At 38.3% G+C, this 25,828-nt stretch overlaps 1 protein-coding gene across 7 annotated transcripts in view; it reads right to left on the bottom strand.

Annotated features, from left to right (window-relative positions):
• CYRIB (CYFIP related Rac1 interactor B) overlaps nucleotides 1-25,828 on the bottom strand; it is a 146,194-nt gene that overhangs the window by 9,901 nt on the left and 110,465 nt on the right. For 4 of the 7 annotated variants that reach the window (XM_039245723.1, XM_039245726.1, XM_039245724.1 and 1 more), the window contains 6 exons: nucleotides 20,822-20,904; nucleotides 13,977-14,098; nucleotides 9,563-9,668; nucleotides 3,802-3,938; nucleotides 2,749-2,826; nucleotides 454-570 (listed from right to left, as the gene is read on the bottom strand). In XM_039245723.1, coding sequence (XP_039101654.1) covers nucleotides 454-570; nucleotides 2,749-2,826; nucleotides 3,802-3,938; nucleotides 9,563-9,668; nucleotides 13,977-14,098; nucleotides 20,822-20,894 — 633 coding nt within the window. In that variant the 5' untranslated portion in view covers nucleotides 20,895-20,904. Of the gene's footprint in view, nucleotides 1-453; nucleotides 571-2,748; nucleotides 2,827-3,801; nucleotides 3,939-9,562; nucleotides 9,669-13,976; nucleotides 14,099-20,821; nucleotides 20,905-21,818; nucleotides 21,904-25,828 lie in introns of those variants that run through there. The other 3 variants (XM_039245727.1, XM_039245728.1, XM_039245729.1) reach the window with 3 other exon arrangements.

Genomic DNA, 25,828 nt, shown 5'->3' on the forward strand with positions numbered 1-25,828 from the left:
TGGAAAAAGTAAGACCGGTAGGAACATGAATGCAGGTGAGAGTGATGGGCCGGTCTGGAGAGGGAGAGGAGGAGAGGGGAAAATTTTCAGATTCAGAGTATATTTTGGAGGAAGAGTCAGTAAGACTCTCTTAAGGAAGAGACGTAAGAGGTGAGATAAAGAAAGGAATTCAGGATGATAACCCTTAGTCAGTTGCTTTTACAGTGGTACTATGAAGACAGAAAAGACTAAAGGGCAGGCTGGGAGGAAAAAACCCAAGACTTTGGTTTGGCCACAGTTTCACCGAGGTGTCCACTAGACACCCAGAGGGAAGGTGCCAACAGCAGGTGGAAGCGCACGTGTGGGGCGCGGGGAAGGGAAGGACTTGGTGCATCCGCGCACGGAGACGGCAGCGTCACGGGGCCAGCAGGGCGCGGTGACGACACCGAGAGTAACCGTCCAGGCACCACTTACCTCTGATACGAATTTTGTTGTGGCGTCACTTAAGGTTTTCAGCATTGGGGTTGCCTCAGCATAAAACAAAGACATTCGATTTGCCAGTTCATTATTTACTTCATTTTCTCCTTCTGCCTGTGTGGAAAATAAGAGCACTTGATATCAGTTCATAAATTATTAAATATGATAACATTTATAAAGGAGCCTAGGCAGAGTGACTGCTGCGCTAATATCTGTTACTTTCCTCTTATATGTTAGACCCTCACGTGCACATAACATTTAAAAATAGATTAAATATGGCATTAAGCAATTTTTCAAAAAGATTAACCTCTTTCAAAATATTTTACATGACACCAAGCAACTAAATGAAACCTTGCTGGGCTGCCTCCTGTAACAAGGGGCTGCTCTAAATGCTACGGAGGGGCAGGGAGGTGCCGGGGGCGCTGACCCGGCCTCTGTCTCGAAGCACACAAGTATCCACAACACAGACTGAGAAGCGATGACAGAAAAAGGAGGGGAGAGAAAGACTATGCTAGACTGGAAGAAACTAAAACAGACTCTGAAGAGGCAGCTCCTGCAGGTGAGGACAGGCAGGTACGCACACAGTACGACAACCTGACAGGGGACAAGAGAGTGTTTTCAAATGACGTAGAGTGTAACCTGGTGCGTTCAGGGTAAGAAGGGGCAACAACTGGTGAAGAGTAAGGGTGGAAAGGAGGGCTGGGGCCAGGCTGCGGAGTGCCCGAGCTGCTAGCCTAAGCGCCTATGTTTCTTCTGCATGTAACAGGGGCCACTCAGTGCCTTAGAAGAACAACAATTAAGTCAAGCAAGTTGACGAGTATGGTGGGCATTGTGTACCAAAAAGGAAAAAGGCCAGAGGCCAAAAAAGGAGTTCTCCTGCCAGAGAATGACTGCAGCAGACAGGGGAATGAGGCCCTCAACTGGGACAGAAGAGCTAAGAGATGAAATGGGGAGGGGGGTAAGGAAGAGACTGGAAAGATACTTCAGTCGGTAACAATAGGATTTACCTATAATTATCGAGGGTGCAAGGTAGCACCCTTGTCTTTGGCCTTAAGTGGTAGCAGGATGGCTACAGCAGAGGGCTGGCTGGGTGCTAGCCCTCAAATCAGAGGGCTCATTTGACTGGATCTGATCTGACTTTACACGGTGAATATGAAAAAGACAGATGAGAGAGGGTCAGCTTCACAGCAAGAAGTGGTCTATGCAAGATCAAACTGATGCAAAATAACAGAACAGATGCCTCATGTAAGAGAAATCCTTCTTCCAACCAAGGCATGTCTGACAGCGGCCACTTCACAAAATTTTGATTCAATGGAAAAAGGAAAACAAAAGAATGGTCTTCTTTGGCATTTTCTTTAACCTATTAAGCTACTTACTGCTCTTTACACACTCACATGGTCTTTCCTTATTAAGCTATCTAGTTAAGGCTGAGCCCAGAAATTTTTCACACCGATCAGCACAAGGCAGGTCCTCAAAATACCTAGAGAAAAAAGGTATTTTCTTTTCATTTAAGGTTTTACTTCTGGTACTTGACTCCCTGGAGGTAGAAAAGGGTAAAGACAAGGAGAAATCGAGGGAAATCAAGCCTAAGTAAACCAGAAGAGACACCATACTAGCCAAGCACCAGGCACAGAAGTGCTCACGGCCCACGGCTTTGCGGACAACAGTACCCCTCCTATTCCAAGCCACCTTCTCTCCTGGTTTATTCCATTCTAAGAGCATGGAGACAAAAAAAAAAAAAGAAAAAAAAGAAAAAAAAAAACAAAACCACAAGCCAACCTCACAACCACCATTTACAAAGCTTTTGTGCAATTCAAATGAAAATACACATAGGGTGCCTGGCTGGCTGGCTGGCTGGCTGGGTAGAGCGTGTGACTCTTAATCTTGGGGTTGAGTTCGAGCCCCACATTGGGTGCAGAGATTACTTAAGGATAAAATCTTTAAGTGAGTGAATGAACAAATAAATAAGTAACATAGAATGCACAGAGAAATTTTGTAAGTATTATTGCGATGTGGACAAGGTGCAATTCCACTGAAGCAGCCTCAGGAATGCGAGGCATGAGGTGGAAGAGCAGGGAAGCACCATGTGTGGCTGCGGCATCTTGGTCTTTCCTCACAGCTGTAGTCGCCCGTGGGTGGTTACTGACTTTATCACTGGCTTTCACTTGATCTGTATGAACTTTATCATTGGCTTTAACTTGATGCGAACGAACAAGCAAATAAAATAATACACTGAACAAATTAACGGCTCTCACTACTACCCCCCTGCCCCAATTCAAAGCATTAACTTACTGGAACGTTATTAATCCTCATACGACTCAATGTTCTTCTATAATAGCTGAAATCATTCTGTATGGCAGGATTTGTCATCTAAAGATATTTATGAAAGAAAAATGTAGTTATGTACACTAAATGATAGTGTAAAAATCACTAAATACAGCTTTAACTAGTTATGTAACATTCCCTAATTTGTAAACAATTTAAGAACTAAAACTGGTATCCTCCAAGATAGCTTTTTGCAACACTGTACTTAGTCCTTACAGAACATATAAACCCTGTAGATGGTTTTATAGTCATGATCCAAATACTTCCCTTCTTTTCAAAAATTTCAGGTAATATACTAAAAGCTTATTTTCCAAAAACCAGTATTACCCAATAAACAAAAATAAGAAATACACAGGCACTTGTTTTGAATTATTACAATAAAAGTATGAATACGTGGTCAGTAGGGTGATCCTCAGACTAAAATCTCATACATAAATCCTTTGTGCTCATAGTATTAATAAAACAAGATCGTTTCCTATTATGCAATCATTAAAGACTATAGTTAGGAATCCAGCTGCTGCATTTATCAGACGAGGTCCCTGAAGTCCTGGAAAGTCAAGGGGCCTGCCTCACACCTGGTCACTGTCTCCTGACACAAGAGGTAGTGCTTGTTTCTGCACACTCACTCCTAACAATGGGGGGACCGGATGCACCGGAAAACAGAAAGACAGACAGACAGACAGACAGATGAGGAAGAGAAATGAAGAAAGGTAGGAAGGTAGGAAGAAAGGCTCTTAACATTTTTATATCAAAGGTTGTTGAAGACAAACTAGGAATAAGCAGAAAAAATAGTATTAGAAAAGGTTAATATTATAGGTTTCAGAGATATTTTTTTAAATGAAGCTAAAGGGAGACTAAGTATTGGATAATTTGCTATACATACAATATATCAAAGATCTGCTACAACTTTTAAATCCAGTTTCTCATGTTTTGCTAAGGACCAGGTCCCCAGGAATCTCCTCCTACGCCCACTGCAAGGCTCATGGTTTCCACGCATGCAGGGCCAGCGAAGAGTCCCACCTTGAGTTCGTCGAACCGGAGTGTGAAGTGAAGAATCTCGGCAAACTGTTTGGCGAGAGCCTGCTCCCGCTCTAGATGCTGCGTGGGAGAGTACGGGGTACTGGTCAAGGCTCCCAGGAGACCTCTTAGTGCTGCTTCTAAAGAAAGACAGATTAGCATGTTAATAAGCTGTTTGTATCTCTCAGATTTTTGTTCAGTAAAAAGCAATTTATAAGGGTTATGCTTTTAATTCCCATAAAAATAAGGTCTCTTCAAAAGCCATATTATCTAATTACAATCACTCAAACTGAACAGCGTTTAATAGAATAAAAACCTTAAAGGGACCAATTCAGTTTCAGAATTCTGTAAACCCAAATTCAAAATACCGCAGAATGTGAATCTCAATTAAACATCAGGATCCAACAGCAAATTTTCTATTATCTTCACCATTCGCACAGTATTGATTTTTAGGGACTGGTAATGGTCACCTACAGCCGAGTCACTTCTTCAGTGGTACACTGTCCACCAGTCAAATCTCTACATGGCTGTGAATGAATGCAACTTCTTATACTCTGAACATGCTGCTTACTTATAAACACAAACTGCTTTCTTTCAGATACTGCAGGACAGAAAGCATTTGGGTTAATAGTTAGCTCTCTGTGTCTTAAGAGTTAGGCAACTTAGGAACACAATATAAATATTCTAAATTCTTCACATAAGTAAAACAGTCCCTTCAAAATCAATGTTCCTTCTGGAATGCCAGACTAATAAATAATGCGTTTAAACATGGAAATACTGGGGCACCTGTGTGGCTCAGTCAGTTGAGCACCTGACTTTTGGTTTCGTCTTAGGTCCTGATCTCACAGTTTGTGGGTTTGAGTCCTACAGTGGGCTCCGTGCTGGCAGTGTGGAGCCCGCTTGAGAGTCTCCCTCTCTCTCTCTCTCTCAAAATAAATACACAGACTTCAAAAAAAAAAAAAGAAAAGAAAATACTGACATTTCACTTTCAAAAAAAAGCAAAGAAATCAAACTAATTCATTTACAGAATTCACAATCAGAAAACAATGCCAGATTCTAGGGGCATCTGAGTGGCTCAGGGGGTTAAGCATCTGACTTTGGCTCAGGTCATGATCTCACTGCTCATGCGTTCAATCCCCGCATCCCATGTCGGGCTCTGTGCTGAAAGCTTGGAGCCTGGAGCCTGCTTTGGATTCAGTGTCTGCCTCTCTCTCTCCCCCTCCCCAACTCATGCTCTGTCTCTCCCTCTCTCTCTCAAAAATAAATTAAAAAAGAAAAACACTGAAGAAATTTTTTTTAAAGAAAACAATGCCAGATTCTATTCTGAGAAAACAGGAGCTTATTATAGTAGTAGATGGTGATCTGACATTAACAAATTTCAGATTAATAAACAAATATTTATTAATAATAGTAATAAATGTACATCAGATCATCAATCTTTTAACTTAAAAATATACCGGCTATACTATTTATGAAGACCCTACTAGGTGCTAGCATCCACACTGTGCATGTGACCCAGTCTCTCACTGACCTGTCACCATCAGCTAGGACACTAGCATAAGATAGGTACACTGAGTTTCAAAGCGGTTAGACCCCAAGGGTATAGCTGGATAATGCCAGATGTTTTTGACTCTGCAGCCCTATTCTTTTCACCATAATACATAATAAACTATCTGTCAAATAAAGCAACATTCTATCTAGCCTCTGTAAGCTTATAAAATATGAATGTACGGATTACTACACAGTAGGTACTTCTTACGTACCTATCCCGTGCTGGTACAGAGCGAGGCGTCACACAGACATTAGCTGTCATCTACACAACTCCAAATGACAGCTCTTATCCCTTTTTTATGGCAGGTCAGAAAAATGTATGGACTGTCTAAGGTGTGCCAAGCCCTGGGGATACAGAGACGAGGACAGACATGCTCCCTGTGTCCACATGGAACACGACTATACGGAGAGAAGACAAATTATCACAGCTGTGACATGTGTTAAGAAGTACATGATACAAAGGAAAAATACTGAAACAGGAGCTCGCCTAGTTGAAGGCTCAGGAAAAGACCTCTCTGAGTAAGTGACATCTGGGCTGAGACTGAAGTGTGTACTGAGGAGGAGTGAGACTTTGCCAACAGGGCAGTGAGCCAGATGCTGGGCTGAGAAGAGCAAGACACAGTCGAGGAAGTGTAAGAGGGCCGATACAGGTAGAAGAGAGAGAGGGAGGAGACTGACCCGACCAAAATGATATGCACAGAATTTGTGTGCCAGATCAAGCATTCTGGTCTCATCACCCCAATGTCCCTGGAGAGACTATTTAAGCAGGGCAGTGACATCATCGGATTAACATTCATAAAAACTCCACTTCACCTGGGCTGTGTGCAGAATTGAACTGGAGGAGTAGGGGTGGCTTACAAGTGCATGAGTGGATGTGAAGGTCAATTAAAAGGAAAACACAGTTTAGCTATTTTGAAAAATGGGTTACCCATCTCCCAAGATTCATTCCACCTGTCAGTATTAATATAAGTGGAAAGCAAAGTTTGAAGGATATGAAAACAGTAAAAACTATTAAAAAAAAAACCATACCAACACCAATACTGTTAGAGGCTGTTAAAGAACAAAAGAAAATTGCATTTCCTAGATTTTCTCAAGTCTCAGGGTTAATTTAGCATTCAAAATGCTCTACCACTATGGGGGATGGCAGACCCTTGCCCTAAGGAGTAGGGTCCAGTCACATGGCTGAGTTGGGAAGGCCAGGAGCCATGCTGGAGGACTTCTGTGCTTAAGCAGCTGACGCCCTCAGTGGTAAATCTACAAAATAAAATGTCATGTGAGGATGACACTGCTTATCTACCTCTGAGGCACCCAGACCAGCCAGCCTCTCATCTTGGGGGGCGTCTGTGGACACAAAACAGTCCTACTAGCCTACAATGCCTGGTGTCAACGGAAGAATCAGAGAGAGAAGATCTCAAAGGGTTGCTCAGGTTTCTGGCTGAGTTGTAAAGAAAGGGAAGTCAAGGAAGACAGAATGTAGGGACTGGTCTCCCTGATGGAGCTCCGAAAACAAAACCATGTGATTATGATCCTCAGAAATGGTTGGTGATGAGAGGTAATTAACAGGCTACTAAACCCTAAATTCTGGAAGATTTTAGCTGGTGTATCAGTGCACAAGTCCAAGCTATAGAAGGCGGCTGCAAGGAAGAGATCAATTGGGAGAAATGATGAAGACAGAGTCCACAAGGTAGAACGGTAAGGCGAAACAACTGGATTCCTACGAAGGGGAGCCCCCTGGGGAAAGTTGCCCTTCAGAAACAAGCATTTATTCCCACCACTGCCATCCACACCTACATCAAAGATTTATATCAGAACTTAAATCCTCAGAAGAGAACATAAAAGATGTAGACTATGGGTGACTTAACACAGCCAAGAAACATGGCCACACTCCCTGTGGCCGATCCAGCCCAGTGAAAACGAGCAACAGTTGGAAAGACCTCATCATTATGACCCCGGGAGGTGGTCCCTATAATAAGCCGATGGAACAGGAGGGGGACTGAGGAAAGACAAAGCAGTCTGTTTACTGTCTGATTGTGCAGCCTTCCCCGAGGTGGCTCCCTCAACCGGGAAGGCCTCAGACTGAAAACAAGCAAGTACAGGATATTTCCCAGGCCAGCAAGGGTAACCTTGTCGGCAAAAGTCCGTTACCTTCCAAATTAGGCACGTGATGCCTTCCCTGCCTCTCTATAAATATGCCAGCTGGCAAGGGATCAGAATCCCTCTTCTGGAGCCCACACAATGGTGTATCTGTGGTGTTCAGGCCAAGCAACCTTCTCCTTGGGATTGTACGATTCTGAAGGGTCATGTGTATCATAACAATTATGTGCTGCTTTGTGGGCTATTTGTAACATTTATCCTCAGCTGTGGCTCAAGAAGGAAGAGAAGAGACCAAAGGTTTGATGAACATAAAACAGAGAGCTCATGAGCCTTGAGGTCCAGATTTAAAACAGGCAGCTATGCCTCCAAAGCTTAAAATCCATTATTATTGCTTCTCCTAAATACCCACCAACACATATCTGATGTATCAAATGTGTGCATTCATTAATTCATCACTCACTCACTGAGTTCCTATCATACGAAAGTAAGGATCTGCTCCGGTCGGCAAGGAAACTAGAAACATTAACCACCCTGTATTATACATGTACCTTGCTTGTAACTTTACAGAAGCTGCTGGAGTAAGGAAAGTTCCAGGCTCCCACATGACAGTATGCAAAATGACAGCCTCTTACTACTCCATGTGTTACTACATCCCTTTGCTGAAATGGACACACACTACCGGCCAGATTTAATTCCGACAGCTAAAACTAAGAGAACACATAAGACTCACTGGCTTCTTTTACAATTATTCTTCTCTCAGTGGCAAATGCTGAGAGACCAAGATGCGCCTGAGCGGGCCTGAGCGCCACCTACAGCAGTGAGACCACAAATCCAGCAAGGAACTAGCAGCACAAGAAAAACTAAATAAGGAGTCAAGAGAAGCACAATTAAAAAGACAGTTTCTCAACAAATAAAAAAAAAAAGATTTAGGTTCTCTGGGGTTACAAAACTACAGTCTATATAGATGCCTGATCCAAAGGCTGAGCAGTATGAAAGAACTGTCATGCTTGAGAAAATAAGTTGTAATTCTTGTTTCCAATAAGAAAAGGATAATTTATACCAACACCTCTATCTCAACTATTATTTCTGTGTACATTAAAGTCTGTACTTCATCTAAGGAAAAACAGCAATTCTCTTATTACACTTTTTTAGACACCTAGGCATTTTTTTTTTTTTTTAAAAACTGAGCTTCAACTTTCAAGCAGTTTGTAGAAGTGCCCGAGCCGCTAATATGAAGGTAGAGAGAGCAAGATATAAAAAAACCAGGAAGTGACAGGGACCTATTGGAAACTGGAAAGCACAAGCCCTCAACTAGCCAACGCAGAGAAGGTTTGCCACAGAGATCGCTCCGGCCACCTGAGATGCAGGCTGACCGATCAACTGTTGCCTCAGCAACAGGTTTTCCCCTAGGCAACTGGAGACTTAAAACACAACACCATCACCACCACACAGAGCACAAATATTACCCTTTTTGAACCTGGCAACTTACGTCTTTCAGATCACTCCAGCAGCTAACTCCATCTTACCTGCTCTGCCTCCTCTTTCTCCAAGACAACGGAACTCCAATTTTACTCACTTACTGAATGGAAGCCACAATTCAGACCTCTGAATAATTTTTCCCAAGCAAGGGAGAAAGCAAATGGTTTCCATGCTTTCTGTTTTAACAACTCGCTAGATAAATTTTGGGCATCTCATCAGCTTCCTATTTCTCATCTTGTACGATTTCAGAAACATGAACTGATCATAACCAACAATGACTTTAAGAACACAAAAACCTAAATAATCCAGCTAAGGGCCTGAGGATTAGTTCCCTAGGGAAAAGGATTTGCTACAGAGAAAAATTCGACCAAGCAGTTTTTCTCACACTAGGACCCTTTAGGCTACAAAAAATTCAAGCATTTTCCTTAGGGAAGTTGTCATTTGTTGAGGGAAATGGTCTAAATACATTAAGGAGCTGGGCTGACAGGGATGAGGTTATGCTGTACTCCTACAGTCTTAACAGTACGTACAGTACTTACGTAGCAAATTCAGCGATGTGAACGTAAAATACTACGTTAATTCCTTATTAATAAATGTCTTTTTCACTAGGGAAATCATAATTACAAAACTTTCAACTTACCTAACCTCTGAGAAAATTCGTAAAATTTCTTTAATTTGCCTACTAGTGGTACAACCGCACCCCAAGCCTTCTCCTGCAACTTCTCATCTGCTGGATGCTGGATCGCCTTCAAAATCCAAAGAATAAAAATAGTTATTAGATCTTTAAAAATCACAACAGTCTTAGTTTTACATGAAAATACAGGTTTCGGCAAACAGAGGAAGCCCTGGTATACTTGATAAAATAGGACCAGTCTTTCAAACCATTAGGCAATCTTTCTTGAATATAGAGGGTTACTCCCAAAGAAATGTATTTTCGTGCTTTCAGCTTTCTGGCTTGCTATCCCCAACATCTTCAAACAAGCTAAACACACCATCTGCAAGCTGAAACTCAGAATCGAGATGGGGGTATGGCGGGGAGGCCCTTCTTATAAACACTATCAGGAGGTATGGACATGTTTAGATTTCCCCAAGGCACGAGTACTCTGACTCTACCCACACTAAACTGAAAAACAAGAAAGCAAAATAAAGTAGAAACCAGAGAGATTTAGAGAATGCTCTGAATAAGCTACAAACTTACTAAACATGCTATGTATTATTTACACGGAGTGCTTTATCTGCTTGCCACTGTATTCAAATTTTCCTAATTTTTAAAAATATAAAATGGCTTTAAATGACATTCAAACACAACAGGATTCTGAAGTGGATCCTATTTATGTGACTACCTAGAAATATTTTAAAGAAAACCTGACATTACATGTAACAGTCCTGACTCCACATTAATAGGAATGTCCGAAAGGGACTGTGATACTGTCCTGACGTACATGAGGAAGTTCTTTCCGTATCGAGTAGTAAAACTTTTGTTTATTGTCCAGGAAATAAGCGAACAGAGAAAAGTTGTTTTTCTTCTCTTGAGAAGCCTATCTAACTTTTCTTGCAAGGATCTAAAAATTATTTTCAAACTATTAAACTCATCCTCATAACATCAAAATGCGCGGGCAAACGTCAACCACCTTCACAGCTGAGGGAGTCAGAGACTTCTCCTCACCCTGCCCTGCCCGGATTTAGAAATGGACACTGGCTGCTCTTTTAGGACAACGTGCTATGGTTCCTGTAATTCTGACTCCTTCTCCTTTCACACAGGTTCCCTGCTGGTCAGGCAAGGTTTCTGGTACAGCACCCGGGGGAGCCCAACACAGAGAAGGGCACTTGGTAAATGTCAACCGTGGAGCAGACGTCAGTCTCATTTTCAGAATTGTTAAAACAGGTATGGATATATCAAAACATTAGTGGAGAGCTCTTACTTCCCTCTCTAAAGTGCTTAACCCAGAGAATAAGCTTTGTGTATTTAACAGATTCTATATTAAATCAGATTTTATTCTATTTCAGTCATGTTTAATAAAATACTATTTAAGAAAAGATATCTCTAACTCCCCATCCTCAGCAGAGGTTTTAACATTTTACTTTCCACTTGAATACTCTGGCACCAGATACTTACATTTTAGAAATGATCTGAAAGTCGAAGTATCTGGTGATAGAGTACAAGTAACTTTTATAGGTCTTATTTTACACACTGCCAAACTGACTTCCAAAATGGCACCATTTTAGAAGAGCACTTTCATGAAGACTACCTGTTCCTTCAAAAACCAACCAATATTGAGCTTTTAATAACTTATTATCCTATACAATAAAACTGCTGGACAGAGGGATGCACTTATTGGTAAAACTGAACATTTTTCCTACAGTCTGTGCTCTTTCATAGGTAGAATGGTTGTTCTGACACGTTTGTTTAAGTCTTCATATTGACAGTTACCTAGTTACATCTGTTCTTTGTATATTTGTACACAATCAGCTTTTATTTGTACCTTCTTTAACTGTTTTTGTTATTCAGAAGTATGATCTGCTTATAGAGTTAAACCCAAATATCAATATGCATTCCTCAGTGTAAATTTCTTCAAATGCCTGAATGGTTAAACACTTACCTAAATCTATTTAAACAGATTTAAATGCTGTTTTTTAAAAGAGTTTTCTAGCATACACATTTTATATCTATTTTATTTACTTATTTTCTATCCTTACTTCCTTTACCAAGGAGTGAAATGAAGGGACCTTTGTAGTAAGTCTGAAGGCCTGGTCAGGTGAATCTCTTACCATTACTGGTTATTCTCCTCTTTTCTTTTACTGTTCTTTGAGTGTTATTTTTCTATATAAACTTTTCTTTTTTATTTTTTAGCTTTGCAACATTTATCTCTACTTTCCCACCTGACCAATCATGGGATGCCACAAGTGCACTGAACGTGGCTTCAGCACTGAACTGAGTGACTATAATGTCCCATGGAGAACTCCAAACTTTGTTCACAGCATTTAGAGCTCCTGGTTTCATGGCCCCACAAGTTCTCTTTGAAATGGCTTATAGAGAAGCTCTTCTATCATTTTATTCTCTTCCAGAAAATTACAACTGCATTCAATTAAGTTGGCATATACATTACATTAAGTCAATATAAAGACTATGGGGGGAAAAAAACTTTCATTGTAGCGAGCGTTTCCACACAGAAGCAGAGTAACCCTTCCCTTGGGAAGCTTAAAAAAAAAACCCCTTAGGATTTTTAACCTTAAAAACAGTAATGGTCTATATGAAATAGGTAACGGTCTGTAGCTCTATAGCAAATGAGATGTTTTTTCTTTATTGTTTATAAGAGACAACTGTATCCAGCTGATCACAATTCAATTATAAAACAAAACTTTAAAGAAACTTAATGATAGAATACTGAACAATTAAAAATAATTTCTAGCACTAATAATCAATATGGAGACACTAAAACATTTTTAGAGCAACTTGTGAATTGTTGTGACCTATAGGGAAAGAAAGACCTTCTCAGTTAATTAAGATTCTGTTTAATCATTTAAAACTCCCATTTCCATAAATGTTTGGTTTTTCAAAATATGTTCAAATGTTCAGAACTTGAATTTCCCAGAAATGGTTACATGCCTTCACTTACTGTAATTTTAAGGTTTCACTGAAGCCAGTGATATTGGAGAGATTAGTCTAAGTTCTTGTATTTCCTTCTCCAACAGTTACTAGCTGCTTACTAAGCACTGTGTTAGGTGCCGACGACACAAACATTAATAAGAAACCAGGTTTCTCCTCCTCAAGCTGAAGGTGGTGGTGGAGTCATACACCTTACGTTTCAATAAGTCTTTTCAAAAAGAAAGGATTACCATGAAAGCAACGTGTGCACAGCACAAGGGCAAGAGAATGAGGGGAAGTAACTGCGGAGATGTGAAGGAAGGAAAGTGTACGCATGCAAGACGTTCAGGCAGCAACAGTCCAGTGCGTGAGAGGTGAAAAACGGAATTCACGTTACTAGAATTTCCCTCAGCTAATGATATTACCAACAGCTAACCTAAACCAGAAACCCTGGAATCATTTATAACTCCCCTTTCTCCCTCCTGTTAACCATCCAATCGCCAAAAACCTGTGGCCCCTTAGTCTGAAACACTTCTTGAATGGTCTTCTGGTGCCTGCACTTGATTCTGCCTTCACTAATAATGCAGGTATCATTTGAGGAATGGAGTTGGGTATGGACCGTAAACCCAGCGTCACACTGCCCAGTGACAACCTGTACACTGTGTTACACACAAGAGTAACAGAAGCAGAAGGATGGGGGAAAAGTGAAGAAACAGAGCTATGCCTTCAAGAAATAAAGGTAAGAGTCCAGAGACTAGGGAGTTTCTTTGGGCGGTACAGGACACCTGATTATGTGTGTATTCTGATGGGAAGAAGTCAACCAAGGAGAAAACACAGAAGATCTAACTAAGGGAAAAATAATTAACAGTAAACTTCCAGAGGAGGATGCAGAACAAAGGCAAAGAAATACGTCTTGGTAACAAGTAGAGACACAGCTTCCTCTGAGAAACAGAAGTGGAGGAAGAGATAGATGGACAGAAACCTAGATTAAGTTCAGAGGCTCAAGAGAAGCAAGTCATGAGCACATCAAGTATTTGCTTCATGGTGTAAAATCATCAGACAGAGCTGGGGGAGTCCAGGCTGCAAGGATGACAGCAGCTTTCTCCTAAGAAGCATGAGAGGAATGTAAAACATAGATTGGCAGGACAAAAGGCCACAGAAAGTTAGGATCTCTCCATCTCTCCAAAAAAAAGTATAAGTAGTCCCCATTGGATACTGTAAATTTCATGTGGGAGAGCAACCAAAAAATGAGTAAAATTTTAATATACAGAAATTACGTATTTATAGAACACTGTTTTCCTTTTTACCCTATCAGTACAACCACTTCTGAAATGATGCAAGTGATCTTCCTTTAAATATAACACTTAATAAGCAATACAGAATCTTAAAGTATATACAAAACAACAGAGATTAAGAAGAGGGGCACAGTGAATTTTAGTTTAATGGAAAACGTTTAAACATGCTTTACCTCTCGTATTTCATGGCCAGCTCCTCTATATGATTGCAAATCTTCCAAGATACCTTCTGCATCTTTTAATACTACATTCACCTGATTATAAATTTCCTTCTCAGACTCTGTTGGCTGGGCATCTAAATAGCAGGAAAGCACAAAAAAATTTACAGTCACATGATTTTTTTTTTTTTAGTACATGTGTAACGCTAAGCAATGAACAATCTCAATTTCTAAAGATGTCTAACATTTTATTCAATGTTAACCTTGCAGTTCTTAGAAAAGATTGGTAATTTTTTCATACTTCTACATTTGAATAATTAGCTTCAAGTTTGTAAACATCACAAAGGAGCAAGGGAACATCAAATATTACTAATTATTTTAACTTACAAATCATGGCTCGGTATTAAATGAACTTGAGAATTGTAATTCAAAATTTAAATTGTGATAGTGTGATAGTGATAGTGTTTCACTTTTACTACTCTCATAATCATTACTAATAATGGCTGTAAATGCATGAGTAATGATTTACTTTAATCCAATAGAAATGCAAGGCCTACTAATATATCTTGTTCATCTCTGGCTTAAGACTCCAACTATTTTCCCACAAATTCTAATGACTAAGTTTCAATATGAAAAATTAAAAACTATTTTAAAAGAACAGTGGTTAGATGCTCCCCTTTGCTACGAACCACTTTAAATTCTGTGCCAATGAACTTCTGTACTGATGAGCACAAGGTCAAGAGTCCTAGGCAGAGGAGTTCAAATTATGACATCGCTCCAGCATGAGTGGGCTGCTGTAAACCAGACACTTTCAGCTGCAAAGCTGTCACTGAAATTTTGAAATACTAAAGCAAAAGCCGACTCCCCCTACACTTGGGACTGAGTGAGAGAAAAATGAAGCGAGAATTACAGTCATCAAAGGCATAATCAGGAACACAAACATATGGGCATTTCCACCACCTGTGGTGTCAGCCACAGAACATATGCTAATAGATGACTAAATCTGGATTTCTTTCTGCTAAACTCGAGGTTAACAGAAATCCTGTTTTTAATAATTTGGTCATTTGTTTCTCTAAGGAGGAATAAATCTTTTTTTATTTAATACAACTTTTTGTTTTGTTTTGTTTTTTTGCTTGGAGAAAAATGGGCAATCTGTGAAACTGAGTTTTTCATAAGTCTTTCCAATTAGACCACGTTCAAAGCTACAGTTAAGGCATGAAGCACTGAAAATGATAAACACTGTGATTATCATAATGTCTTAGAGAGGAACTGTGCTGGCTGAATTCCTCCACACAAACATTTTTCTTCCGGGGAAAGGGGAGGCAGACCAAACTGACAGTATGAATGGAGAGCATTTCTGACAAACTCCCTTCATCTACCACTCACATGAAACTAGTACTTAGACTTTCCTGCACCCACTTCACCTCCCCACAAATATACAATGTATTTCTTTCTTTCCTTGGAAAAGTTAAAGAAACTTAGTTCATACATGAAACTAAGAGTCCACATGCCCAAAAACTGTTAACATATTTATTTAGCACATGGGCAAGTCAGAATTCAATTCCACCTCTTAAACCTGCCAACTAGTCAAAAATATACCAGGTTTTTTTTAAATCAGAGTATCAAATTTTAACTTCAACATACTTAAACAGTACAGCAGCAACAGTAACAGAGTATCATTCATGTGCGAAGCTAACTTAAGAATTTGTGTTCTCATATCTTCCCTTATTTTCCAAATCTCCTCTCAAAAATCATCTACTTTTTTAATAAAAATACTTTGACAAAGTAATTACACAAGAGGAGCCAAACTGAAAATACTCTGTCTAAAGCCATATAGGGATTACTAGGAGCAAATACTGATACTGCAGCTAAATAATTTTTTAAAAATCAGGGTTTGTCATTTAGCAGAAGTGATTTTTCATATTTAGCCAGACAATAATCTCCAAAGAGTTAGACACACACTAAAAAAAACACAGCTCATAACTTTCATACTTACACCAGATGCAATAGGGAAAAATACTTTTCTTACATGCAAAACAGCAGTGTTATATTTTTTCATATGGAATTGTGAAACCACAGACATAACATCAATAGTAGACACAGATCATAGTTTTAATTCATGAAGTGGGAATTCATGACAAAGGACAATATTTCGGCTGTTATATATCAAACGAGATTTGTCAGGTTTGAAATACTAAACTGTATTTTTGGTATGGTGACTAGCAGTTGACAGAAAAATGTAACACTGAGACTTACATACAAAAGAAACATTACCAAGTAGATTTAAGTAGACCTTGGAAGTGGTTAATAATTATTAAAAGTTTAGTAAGTACCAAGAAATTTAAAAATAAAGGAGAAGATTCCAGTTCCCCCTAAGGGTGGAAAAAATACCCAGCACCACATTGATTAAACATTGTTTAGACTATCACAGGAAAGTCACATTTATAATTTTGAAAGCTGCTGAAGACTGCTGTAGATATGAAGACAAACAGAAAATAGCAGACAGTAGTAAGCACTACGTTACTGACAGCAAGTCATGCAAAAAGGTAGGAGAAAGACTATAAAAATAAAGCATTTTTTCAAAAAATGGTATCATATAATGCAACCAAGACTTGTCACTTTGATTTTCATAGCAAAGAATGACACACTGTATTACTTAAAGAAAAATCTACCACTTAACCAGCTAACAAAAGGATTAAATAAAGTATCGACTACTGGGATTTAGGAGTAGTGATCACTCATCAAGCCAAAGTTTAGAAAGCTGTTCAAGGGAAACGAAAGCACGTTTTAGTTGCTCTCATTGTTTGACGGTAAAATTAAGGATTGCAACAATTTTGTACCACTTTCCTATTAGAGAGTCATTGAAAATAACTGCTAAAACTCCATCCATTCTGGGACACAGGGGGCAAAGAGCAGCTACAGAAGAAAAATAACAAAAAGCAAATTACATAAAAATTCTAACTGTGACACAGAGTCGTTCTGCTTTGGTCTTGCCCTCACTCATTCAGTAATATTTACGATCTGCCTCCAGAAGTCTCATTGAGGCAGGGACCTGGGTGTACAGTACATACCATTGTACAGCAGGTAGACTCAGTACCTGGCAGATTTTCTGTAACATATATATATTGGTGAATGAATAAGAAGGTACAGAGATATAAATACACCTCTAGCATAAGTTAAAGGAGGCTATGATGCATTTTTCTTTCTGTACAAATATAATCCTACATCATTTTAGAAAAATAAATATAAGAAAATGCCACCAGAATAAAGATATCCCAAAATATAGGGCAAAAGCAACTGAAAATATGCAAGAGGTAAAATGGGAAAATAAAGTTAGACTACAAGAGTGGATATCAATAGTTTTACAAGATTGCGGGGGACAAGTCACACAAAAGACACAAGAATTAGAGGAAATGTATGACTAAATAGAAAGGCACTTTAACAAAGAATCAGAGAAAGTAAGACTCTATGCCTCACTTACAAACAACCACCTCTATTTACTCTCCTATTTTGGTGTACCTGGAGAGGAGATAAGTAAATCAAGTTAACTAACAAATACTAAACTTCTATCATTTATAAAGCCATTATGTGAAGGCTAGAAAGGGACATAAAAATAAATAAAAGTCCCTCTTCTCCCAAGAACCACAATTTAGTGAACTAATATATACAGTGGTTACTCAGGCTAAAGATTTGTTTAGAATAAGCTATTAATGTCATGATAAAATAAGAAATTCCAAAAACTAGAAGAGGCTACATGGCCCCCAATTCAATGCTTTTTTTTTTTATATGCTTCTATTAGCATAACTGCTGCCAAAATTCATGGGGCAGTTCTGGGCTTGTATCTTAATTGAACCATTATTCTTAACCAACTGAGCCACCCAGGTGCCCCTTGAACCATTATTCTTAAAACCTTATCATAATTTCAGAAAAGCCTCTCTTTCTAGTATACCTCAAGAATAGATAACAATGTCTCATTGAACACAGAAATGTCACCTCATGCCTTAAGGCCTTTGAAGATGCTGTTCCTTCTCTGTACAGCGTCCTTCCACAACTTTACCCTGAAACATTCTAACTCACCCTCCACAGCCCAACTCTAAGGTCCCCATCAGAAAGTCTTCCATGATGTCCAATCTACACATGACTAGGTATGGTTAATTCCTTCTGATCTATACCTCGAATGTAATTATGTACAGGAAATTATCGGTTTGCATTTCTAACTTACTAGACTAAGAACTCCCCAAAGGCAGGGGTTGCACCTTAGTTGTCTCTGCATCCCCAACATCTACTGGCTGGCACATGGGAGGCAAGCCTTACATGTTTGTGGAGCTGATATGAAAACCCATACATGTATGTGCATGCATGTAAATTAAGGGAGTAATGATTTAAAGACGTCTTCATTTTGTAAACTACAGGATTCCATTAGATCATGTTTTATATGTATAAGAATATTAATGTGTACATAACTTGATACAAAATGTCAGTATATCTATCTGTATGGAATTATTTCTATAGTTGCCCAACCATGGAGATACAGTGAGCTAGATTTAAGCACTCAGAAGGTTGGAATAGTATAATAATAAAGCCAAATTACTCTGGTAACCTGAACATACTGTTCGACCTGAAACAAACAATACAGTACCAAATATTCTATTTAATAAAAGAATGTGGCTTTATTCTCAGTAACCACAAGGAACTGGCAAATCAACTGTGTTGACAATTCTGAGTCTGGCATACAATCGTTGAAGAGAGGACCCATGTGATGGACTAAAGCCCCTAAAATAGTCTAATGGTAAGATCAATTTTTTACAAGTGCATATTTTCAAAAAGAAGACAATATGCAAACAGATGAAAGATAAAACTAAGAGAACTCTAATGTTGGAGTCAAAGGAAAACATATTTAAAAATCTAGATAAGAAGTAACAACAGGCAAACTCTGGCCTAGTATACAGAATACCAGTAAGTGTCGAATGAAAAGTTTTGCACTGGCTGGTAAAGGCAACAAATATCACCTTTTATTTTATATCTGCCTTTAACAAGTTAACACTATGTACATACAGTTCTTCATTACTGCTTGTTGTCCATGGTGGTGGTAGCAATTTTAACCTTCTCCTGCCACTTAAAATTAGCTATTTAAATTTTAAGGATAATGGTCCAAACCCCCAAAGACTAGAAAACCAAGACCAAATAATATTTAAAATACTGCTAATCTTTGAAATATCTAAAATTCATGCTTCTCACTTGACCAAAACATGATGCTAGGTTTATAAAAAGATCAAGTGCCAAGTCTTGAACAAGATCTTGACCATATCAAAGCCAAGATTCTGCAAATGTAAGGAATTCGAGACAGAATAAAAAGGAGACAGAATAGCAGAAAAATACACAAGACCAGTTTGAAACAGATGCAAATAAACTAAAATACAGCTCCAGTGTGAGTCGCCTCATCTGAAAGAAGAATCTTCAAGTCAGCAATCTGCTTAACATCCCCAAGCTGATTAAAAGTCATGCTGAACATGCACTTAAATTGGCACTGTTAAATTGTTGAGAAGGGTCAAGAAAACTAATCTTCATTTAATAACATCTTCCTCTAAAAACCCAACAATTTAATATGGTCCTGATATTGACGATTATTCTTCGCTAGCCTGTACACAGGACCCAGACTATAACAAAACATCTGTATGAATGTAATAGGAAAAAAAAAAAAAACATATCAGAGGCTACAAATTACTCCATAAAATGGAGATAAGCTACACACTGTGTTCATACCAAATGTCCTGGTTTAAAGAAAAAAACCTGTAAATTATTCATAAAGTAGAATGAACTGTGTAATATCACATAAACTAAAGTTGATGGAAAATGCAATGACTCTCTGGAGATAGATTTGAAGGGTTTTACTTTGTTTTTAAAACCAGAAAAGGTCTTAAATTTTAAGTAGTTAAACTTTGGTTCAAATGTTTTGATCTATGAAAATGTACGGGATCACACGACTTAATAACCTTCTTCTATCTCTTCACCCTTTCCTAACAATTTTCTAATAACGATAAGTTAAAACAGCAACATTCACACTGAAATAACCGATTTAATATTGTTCTCAATTGGACAACAAGATAAGCTAAAGCGATACAGACAGCCCAAAAGCAAAAGCTTTCCAACATGCACAGAGGTCAATGACACTTACCTGCCACTCTTAGACCATATTACAATAGGTCATGCAACATAAAACAAACAGAAGGCAAATTACTTAAAGGTCTGTGAACCCATTATTTTTCTTTTTATTTAGTTAGAAAAAAAATGAATTCCTGAAATAAATACATATAATAAGTTTAACTTTTCAAATTATCCATAAAGATTAAATAATTAAGGTTCACACTTACCTTTTAATATTATGCCCAAATTACTGAGCTTTGAATGGCCTTCATGAACAGATTTGTATTTAAAATACTTCAATAGATACAGAGTGATTAAAACATAGTCAATTTTTCTTAGCTGCAACAAATTTTTCCCCAAATATGGCTTCTAATAACAAATCTCAAAGCAGCATTTGTCCTTCCCACATTTTTTTCATACAAATGTTTTCATCAGAGTATCTCAAATGTTTTCAATAGAGATCTATAATTATAAAATAATGTCCAACCAGGAGATTGGACTCTCTTATAAAAATTCAAGTGAAAACATTTTATTACAATGTAATCTATAAAATAGGATTTCCAGTTCTAGAAGGCACCAGAAATTTTACTCAAACAATTCATAGCTCAGTCATGCAAAGCAGTTAAAAAGATGGCAAAGTGGAAACATTCGTTTAGTGCAGGACAGACGCAGTCTACGGCAGGCAAAGAGAAATAGATAGAAAATCATCTTCTCACTTTCAAAATCAAGGAAAAAATTTGGCCCCTGCTCAAGGTCTGTGCATGTCAAAACTTTAAGAAGATTCCCCATGTTAAGGTACCTGTCAAGACAAGAATGAGAAAAGAGAAAATATCCCTTTATAAAAAAGAACATCTGAAATTTATTAAAAAAAAAAAAAAAAAAAGGTAACGGAAAATGTTCATTAGGCCATGAATTCGTCCTTCAGGGTGCCCAGACTGTGCTCTGGCAGACAGCGAACCGGGTTCTCAAGATGTTGGCATGTAGGACCTAGAGGTGGGAGGTGGTTCTCCTGCACACAATGGCACAAGTGTTGCTCTACTTCTTCTCAAAATTCTCCCAAGACAAGTTTCATTAATGGCCTTATAATGAAAAATTCTTTAAGTATTCCAATAGTGCTAGTATTCTGAAAAAGAAATTTCTTATCAAGAATTATTCACATGTAATCTTAATTAATATTGCACTGAAACAACAATTTATTTCAAAGCCGAATATTAAGAGTTTTGGCCACAGCTCACCTTTGCATTTCATCGTAACATAACAGAACTCAACTTACTGCCTGCATGCCTTTAAATAAAGCATGTATCTCTAACCAAATTTGGATTATTCATAAATTTGTGGAAGTTGTTTAAAGTATTGATTCTGGATATGCAGCACAATTCTGATTTTTTATAAAATTATCACAGGCTTCTGGGCAAACAGACTGCTGAGCGTAGTCACCGAGGCGAATGTTCATCACAAGGCTGCTTGCTTCATGGACTAATGAAAGGACAGCACTGGCTACAGACTCAACATGATTTTAGCAAATGAAAAACTAAAGAATTATACATATGATGGTGATGTTTGCCTACGATTAAGAAAAAAATCATGCAAACTTTGTTCTGATCCCCATATTTTATCAACAGATATTCGGGCCAGCCTTCACTGCGGTGTGAGTATAGTTCATCTTTCACCTTTACCATTATGCACCAGCTGTGAAGGGCTAAAGAGACTTACTTTCAAAGTCCAAGAAAAAATGTGCTGCATTGTGGTCTATGTCCCTGGTTAGCACCTTAATGAGATTACCCATGCCAGCAAACCTAAAAATAAAAATGGCAACATCATTTAGTTCCAGTAAAAAAGTGTTAAGCAGAGGCCTGGGGTTCGGCAAAGGCTGGCTTGCTCATAATTACCAACAGGTGCAGGTTTATACACCTCTGGCATGAAAACTTGGAACAACAAAAGCACATTTGGCTCTGAGTTTATAGCTCTTGTCCTTCTTTTCCCCATATCAAAAAAGTTACATAAAGCAAAATTGGAAAAAAGATTAGATGTTTTACATATTACTTGCAATATTTACATTTGATTAATATCTATGCTAGTGTTACTCCTTTAAAATGTTTGAGGCATATATTCTAAATTTAAATTAACATCAAAAATAGATCTCTCAAATAAGTAAAGACTTAGACCTTTATTTTTAAGTAATAGGGATACTTTCCTTCTTGCAGAGTCAAACCCTACTGGGAATACTAGGAAGATGCTATTCAAACCACATTTAATCATTAAAGACTAAAGGAAGTTATCAATTGATGACCCATTTAAAATTTTTTTACCACACATAAACCAGTATTTCTCACATCTTCTATACTCCTAAGGTTAATCAGACTTTTCATTAATTCATAGACTGCTAATTCAACAGTATAAGCTATATACAACCATACAAAGTATGTAACTTGGAAGTTAACACAGCAAACAAGCAAAAGAGGGCCAGTAATCATAATTTAGTAAGTCTGCAGAGGACGAACAATAAAAATGAAGCACTGGCATAAATTTTGTACCAAAATTTGCCATGACTCAGGATGAAGGTGGAGGGAGGTGTCAAGAACATCCAGGAAACCAAGGTCAAACCTTGAAGGTGCAGTAACTTTAGGGAAGGCAGACTATGAGATCATGGGCACCCCACATCCTCCCCTGTCCCAGTTTCAATATTTTTTCTCCAAAAATTGAACTGATGGCAAATCCAAATGAAAAATAAAAACAGAAATGTGACAAAATTTTAATCAATGAAAGAACACATCTTATTATTCACCCCCATTACAAAATTATCTGAAAAGAGTTAGGACTTTTGGCTGCCTGTGCTGTCCATTCCCTCTTCCTCCACCTACTCCCTGAGCAACGGCATAGGTACCTAACTTTCAACTTCCCAAAGAGGAAGTAACGCATGTGCATAACAGTTATTTGCTTTAAAAGTCAAAGTGTGGCAGATGGACACACACACTTCTTAGAAAATGTTAAAATCTACTCACAAATGTTAGATTTATTCATAAATATGATAAGTACTGAAAAGTCCTCTCTTTTAAAACAATATTCCTCCAATAGGAGAGGTCAGAATCTATCTTATTTTTGATATTAAAATCCATATTACACAGAATTTCACTGGAAAGATTTTATACAATGTCTTCTTACACAGATGGATAAACCTAGATTAAAGCTAAGAGGGAAATATTTCATCTTAATTATGTTATACACTGTAAAAAGTTTCATTCTAAGCTTTTATACATGGAAAATACAAGCATTTTTCCACAATCATCACATCTAAATAAGATCTCATACTGGTTACCAAATTTACTCAAGTTACTTTTTTCCTCTGAAACCGTTTGGAAATAGAAGATCTCACAGCTTTAATTTATGGAATATTTGTTTCCAAACATATATAAATTCCCTCACTAACAGGAACTGAGACCAAATATACAATTTTTTGAATTGCCTAATGGTATCAAAACTTCAACTAGAGATGGAAAATAAGCATAAGAAAAAACTGTAGGGGTCTTACAGAGGAAAAGGCGGCACATCATCTGGTGGTTAGAGTGTACTCTGTAATCAAACCAGAATTCCAACTCCAGCTGACAAGCCGTCTGACCTTGGGGATGCTAGTTAATCTTTCTGGGACTCATTTTCTTCATCAGTAAAATATACATCTCAGAGAAACTATTTTAAAGATTATTTGGAGAGCTCGATGGGATTAAGCACTGACTTAGCAGCACAGTGTCTGGCACACAAAATGCATTCAATACATGTTGGCTGCTGTTGTCACTGTAACTTGAAAATCACAAACTCATTCTTAAAAAATAACAGCTCTACTTCTTTAATACAAACCAGAGTCAAGTTATTAATGAATTTCAAGGTTATAAATCAGAGTAAATAACAAAGCCCATGTTTAGCCCATTTTTGTCAAGAAATGTCCTATGACATCACCATCAGGTACAGGGAGAAAGAAAGGGAGATTAGGGTTCCTTACCTTTTTACTTGTATGCATACAGTGGATCCTCAGTGAAAATAATCAAAATTGGCCAACTTTGTCTGTTCCATTTTCCTACATCCCCCTCTGTAAACTTCTTCCACTATTTGGTCCTTCTTTCAAGGCACCCTAGCATAATGTGACTCTAAACCCCTCAGAGTACATCGTACTTGGTCCGGACCTATACATTCTCCCCAAGTACTCAAATATCCACAATTTCTTGCCTTTTCATCCCAAACACAGACACTTAGTTTGAAAATGGCCCAGTTTATCTGGTACATCTTTCTCAACCTCAGCACTATTAACATTTGAAGCTGAATAATTCTTTTGTGGAATAGAGTCTGTCTCATACTATAGGACCTTTAGCAACATCTTGGGCCTATTTGTACTAGAAGCTACCAGTAACCCAACACACTACTTGTGATGACCAAAAAGGACTCAAAATGTTGCCAAATATCCCTGGGAAGAATCATCCCTGGTTGAGAACCACTGACATAGTACCACTGTGGTCCAATGAAGAAAGCCTCCTTACCATACAACACTCAAGACAGATCTAGTAGCCAAACCACATTACGTGTGTCTCTTTGAACAAAAACTCACAGAATTTGGGGTGCCAGGCTGGCTCAATTGGAAGAACATGCAACTCTTGATCTTGGGGTCATGAGTTCAAGCCCCATGTTGGCTGTACAGAGTACTTAATTTTTAAAAGAAATTTTTTAAATGTTTATTTATTTTAGACAGAGACAGAGCATGAGTGGATGAGGGGCAGAGAGAGAGAGAGAGAGAGGGAGACACAGAATCCAAAGCAGGCTCTAGGCTCTGAGCAGTCAGCACAGAGCCCGATGTGGGGCTCAAATTCACAAACCGTGAGAGCATGACCTGAACTAAAGTCAGACATTCAACCAGCTGAGCCATCCAGGTCCCCAAACATAATTAATTTTCTAAAAACTCGGAATTTTTCAATGATCTGAAAATAGTTCATTATAATACTATCAGTTGTCTTATCTTTTTAATAATGATAAACAAATTAAAACCATATCCCTGTCTTGCACAGTTTAACTCTTTAGGCAAAAACACAACAAACAAAAAGTCTCCACCATCCCCTGACTGCAGCAAATACGAGATGGTAGCTAACTGTCAACCTGTCAGCTCTGGAAGGCACTGGAAGGCCGGAGTTCAAACTCTAGCTCTGCCATTTCCTTCCAAGCTCTGCAACTGTAGTCTAGTTTCCTAATCTCTCCGTGCCTCATCTGTAAACTGTGCATAATATGAATATCCACTGCAGAAGATTCCTAAAATCATTAAATGTTAGCAGAAGAAAACATTTAGTGACCATGCTTGGCAATCTCTCTGCTGCAGAACCCATGGAATGTGTGTGGCTGCCCTATTTCCTGCCATAAAGGAAGCCAGTCTGTCACCAAAGGAGAAAGCCAGCATGCACTAGAGAAAGTGTCCTAAGGTCCTAAAGTCATTAATTTCTATTTCCATTTGTTCCTGAATTCTAGCTGCCATTTCCCTCAGTTTAGTTGCTAGATTTTCCTCTGGTTTTAAGATATCCTAGTCTCTTTGAATTTCCTTTTTTACCTGTTTAGTTGAGGTGGGCTTCTGTCATTTACATCTAAAAAGGTTATAACAAGATTTCTAAGTTTCAGATTAATAAATAAACGTGGCACAAAAGATACTAAAAGATATAAAAGAGTTTTCAGATTATATAGAACTTGGGTCAAAA

Source organism: Hyaena hyaena, unplaced genomic scaffold (genome assembly GCF_003009895.1).
Source record: "Hyaena hyaena isolate Hyena2069 unplaced genomic scaffold, ASM300989v1 scaffold_268, whole genome shotgun sequence".
NCBI lineage: Eukaryota > Metazoa > Chordata > Mammalia > Carnivora > Hyaenidae > Hyaena > Hyaena hyaena.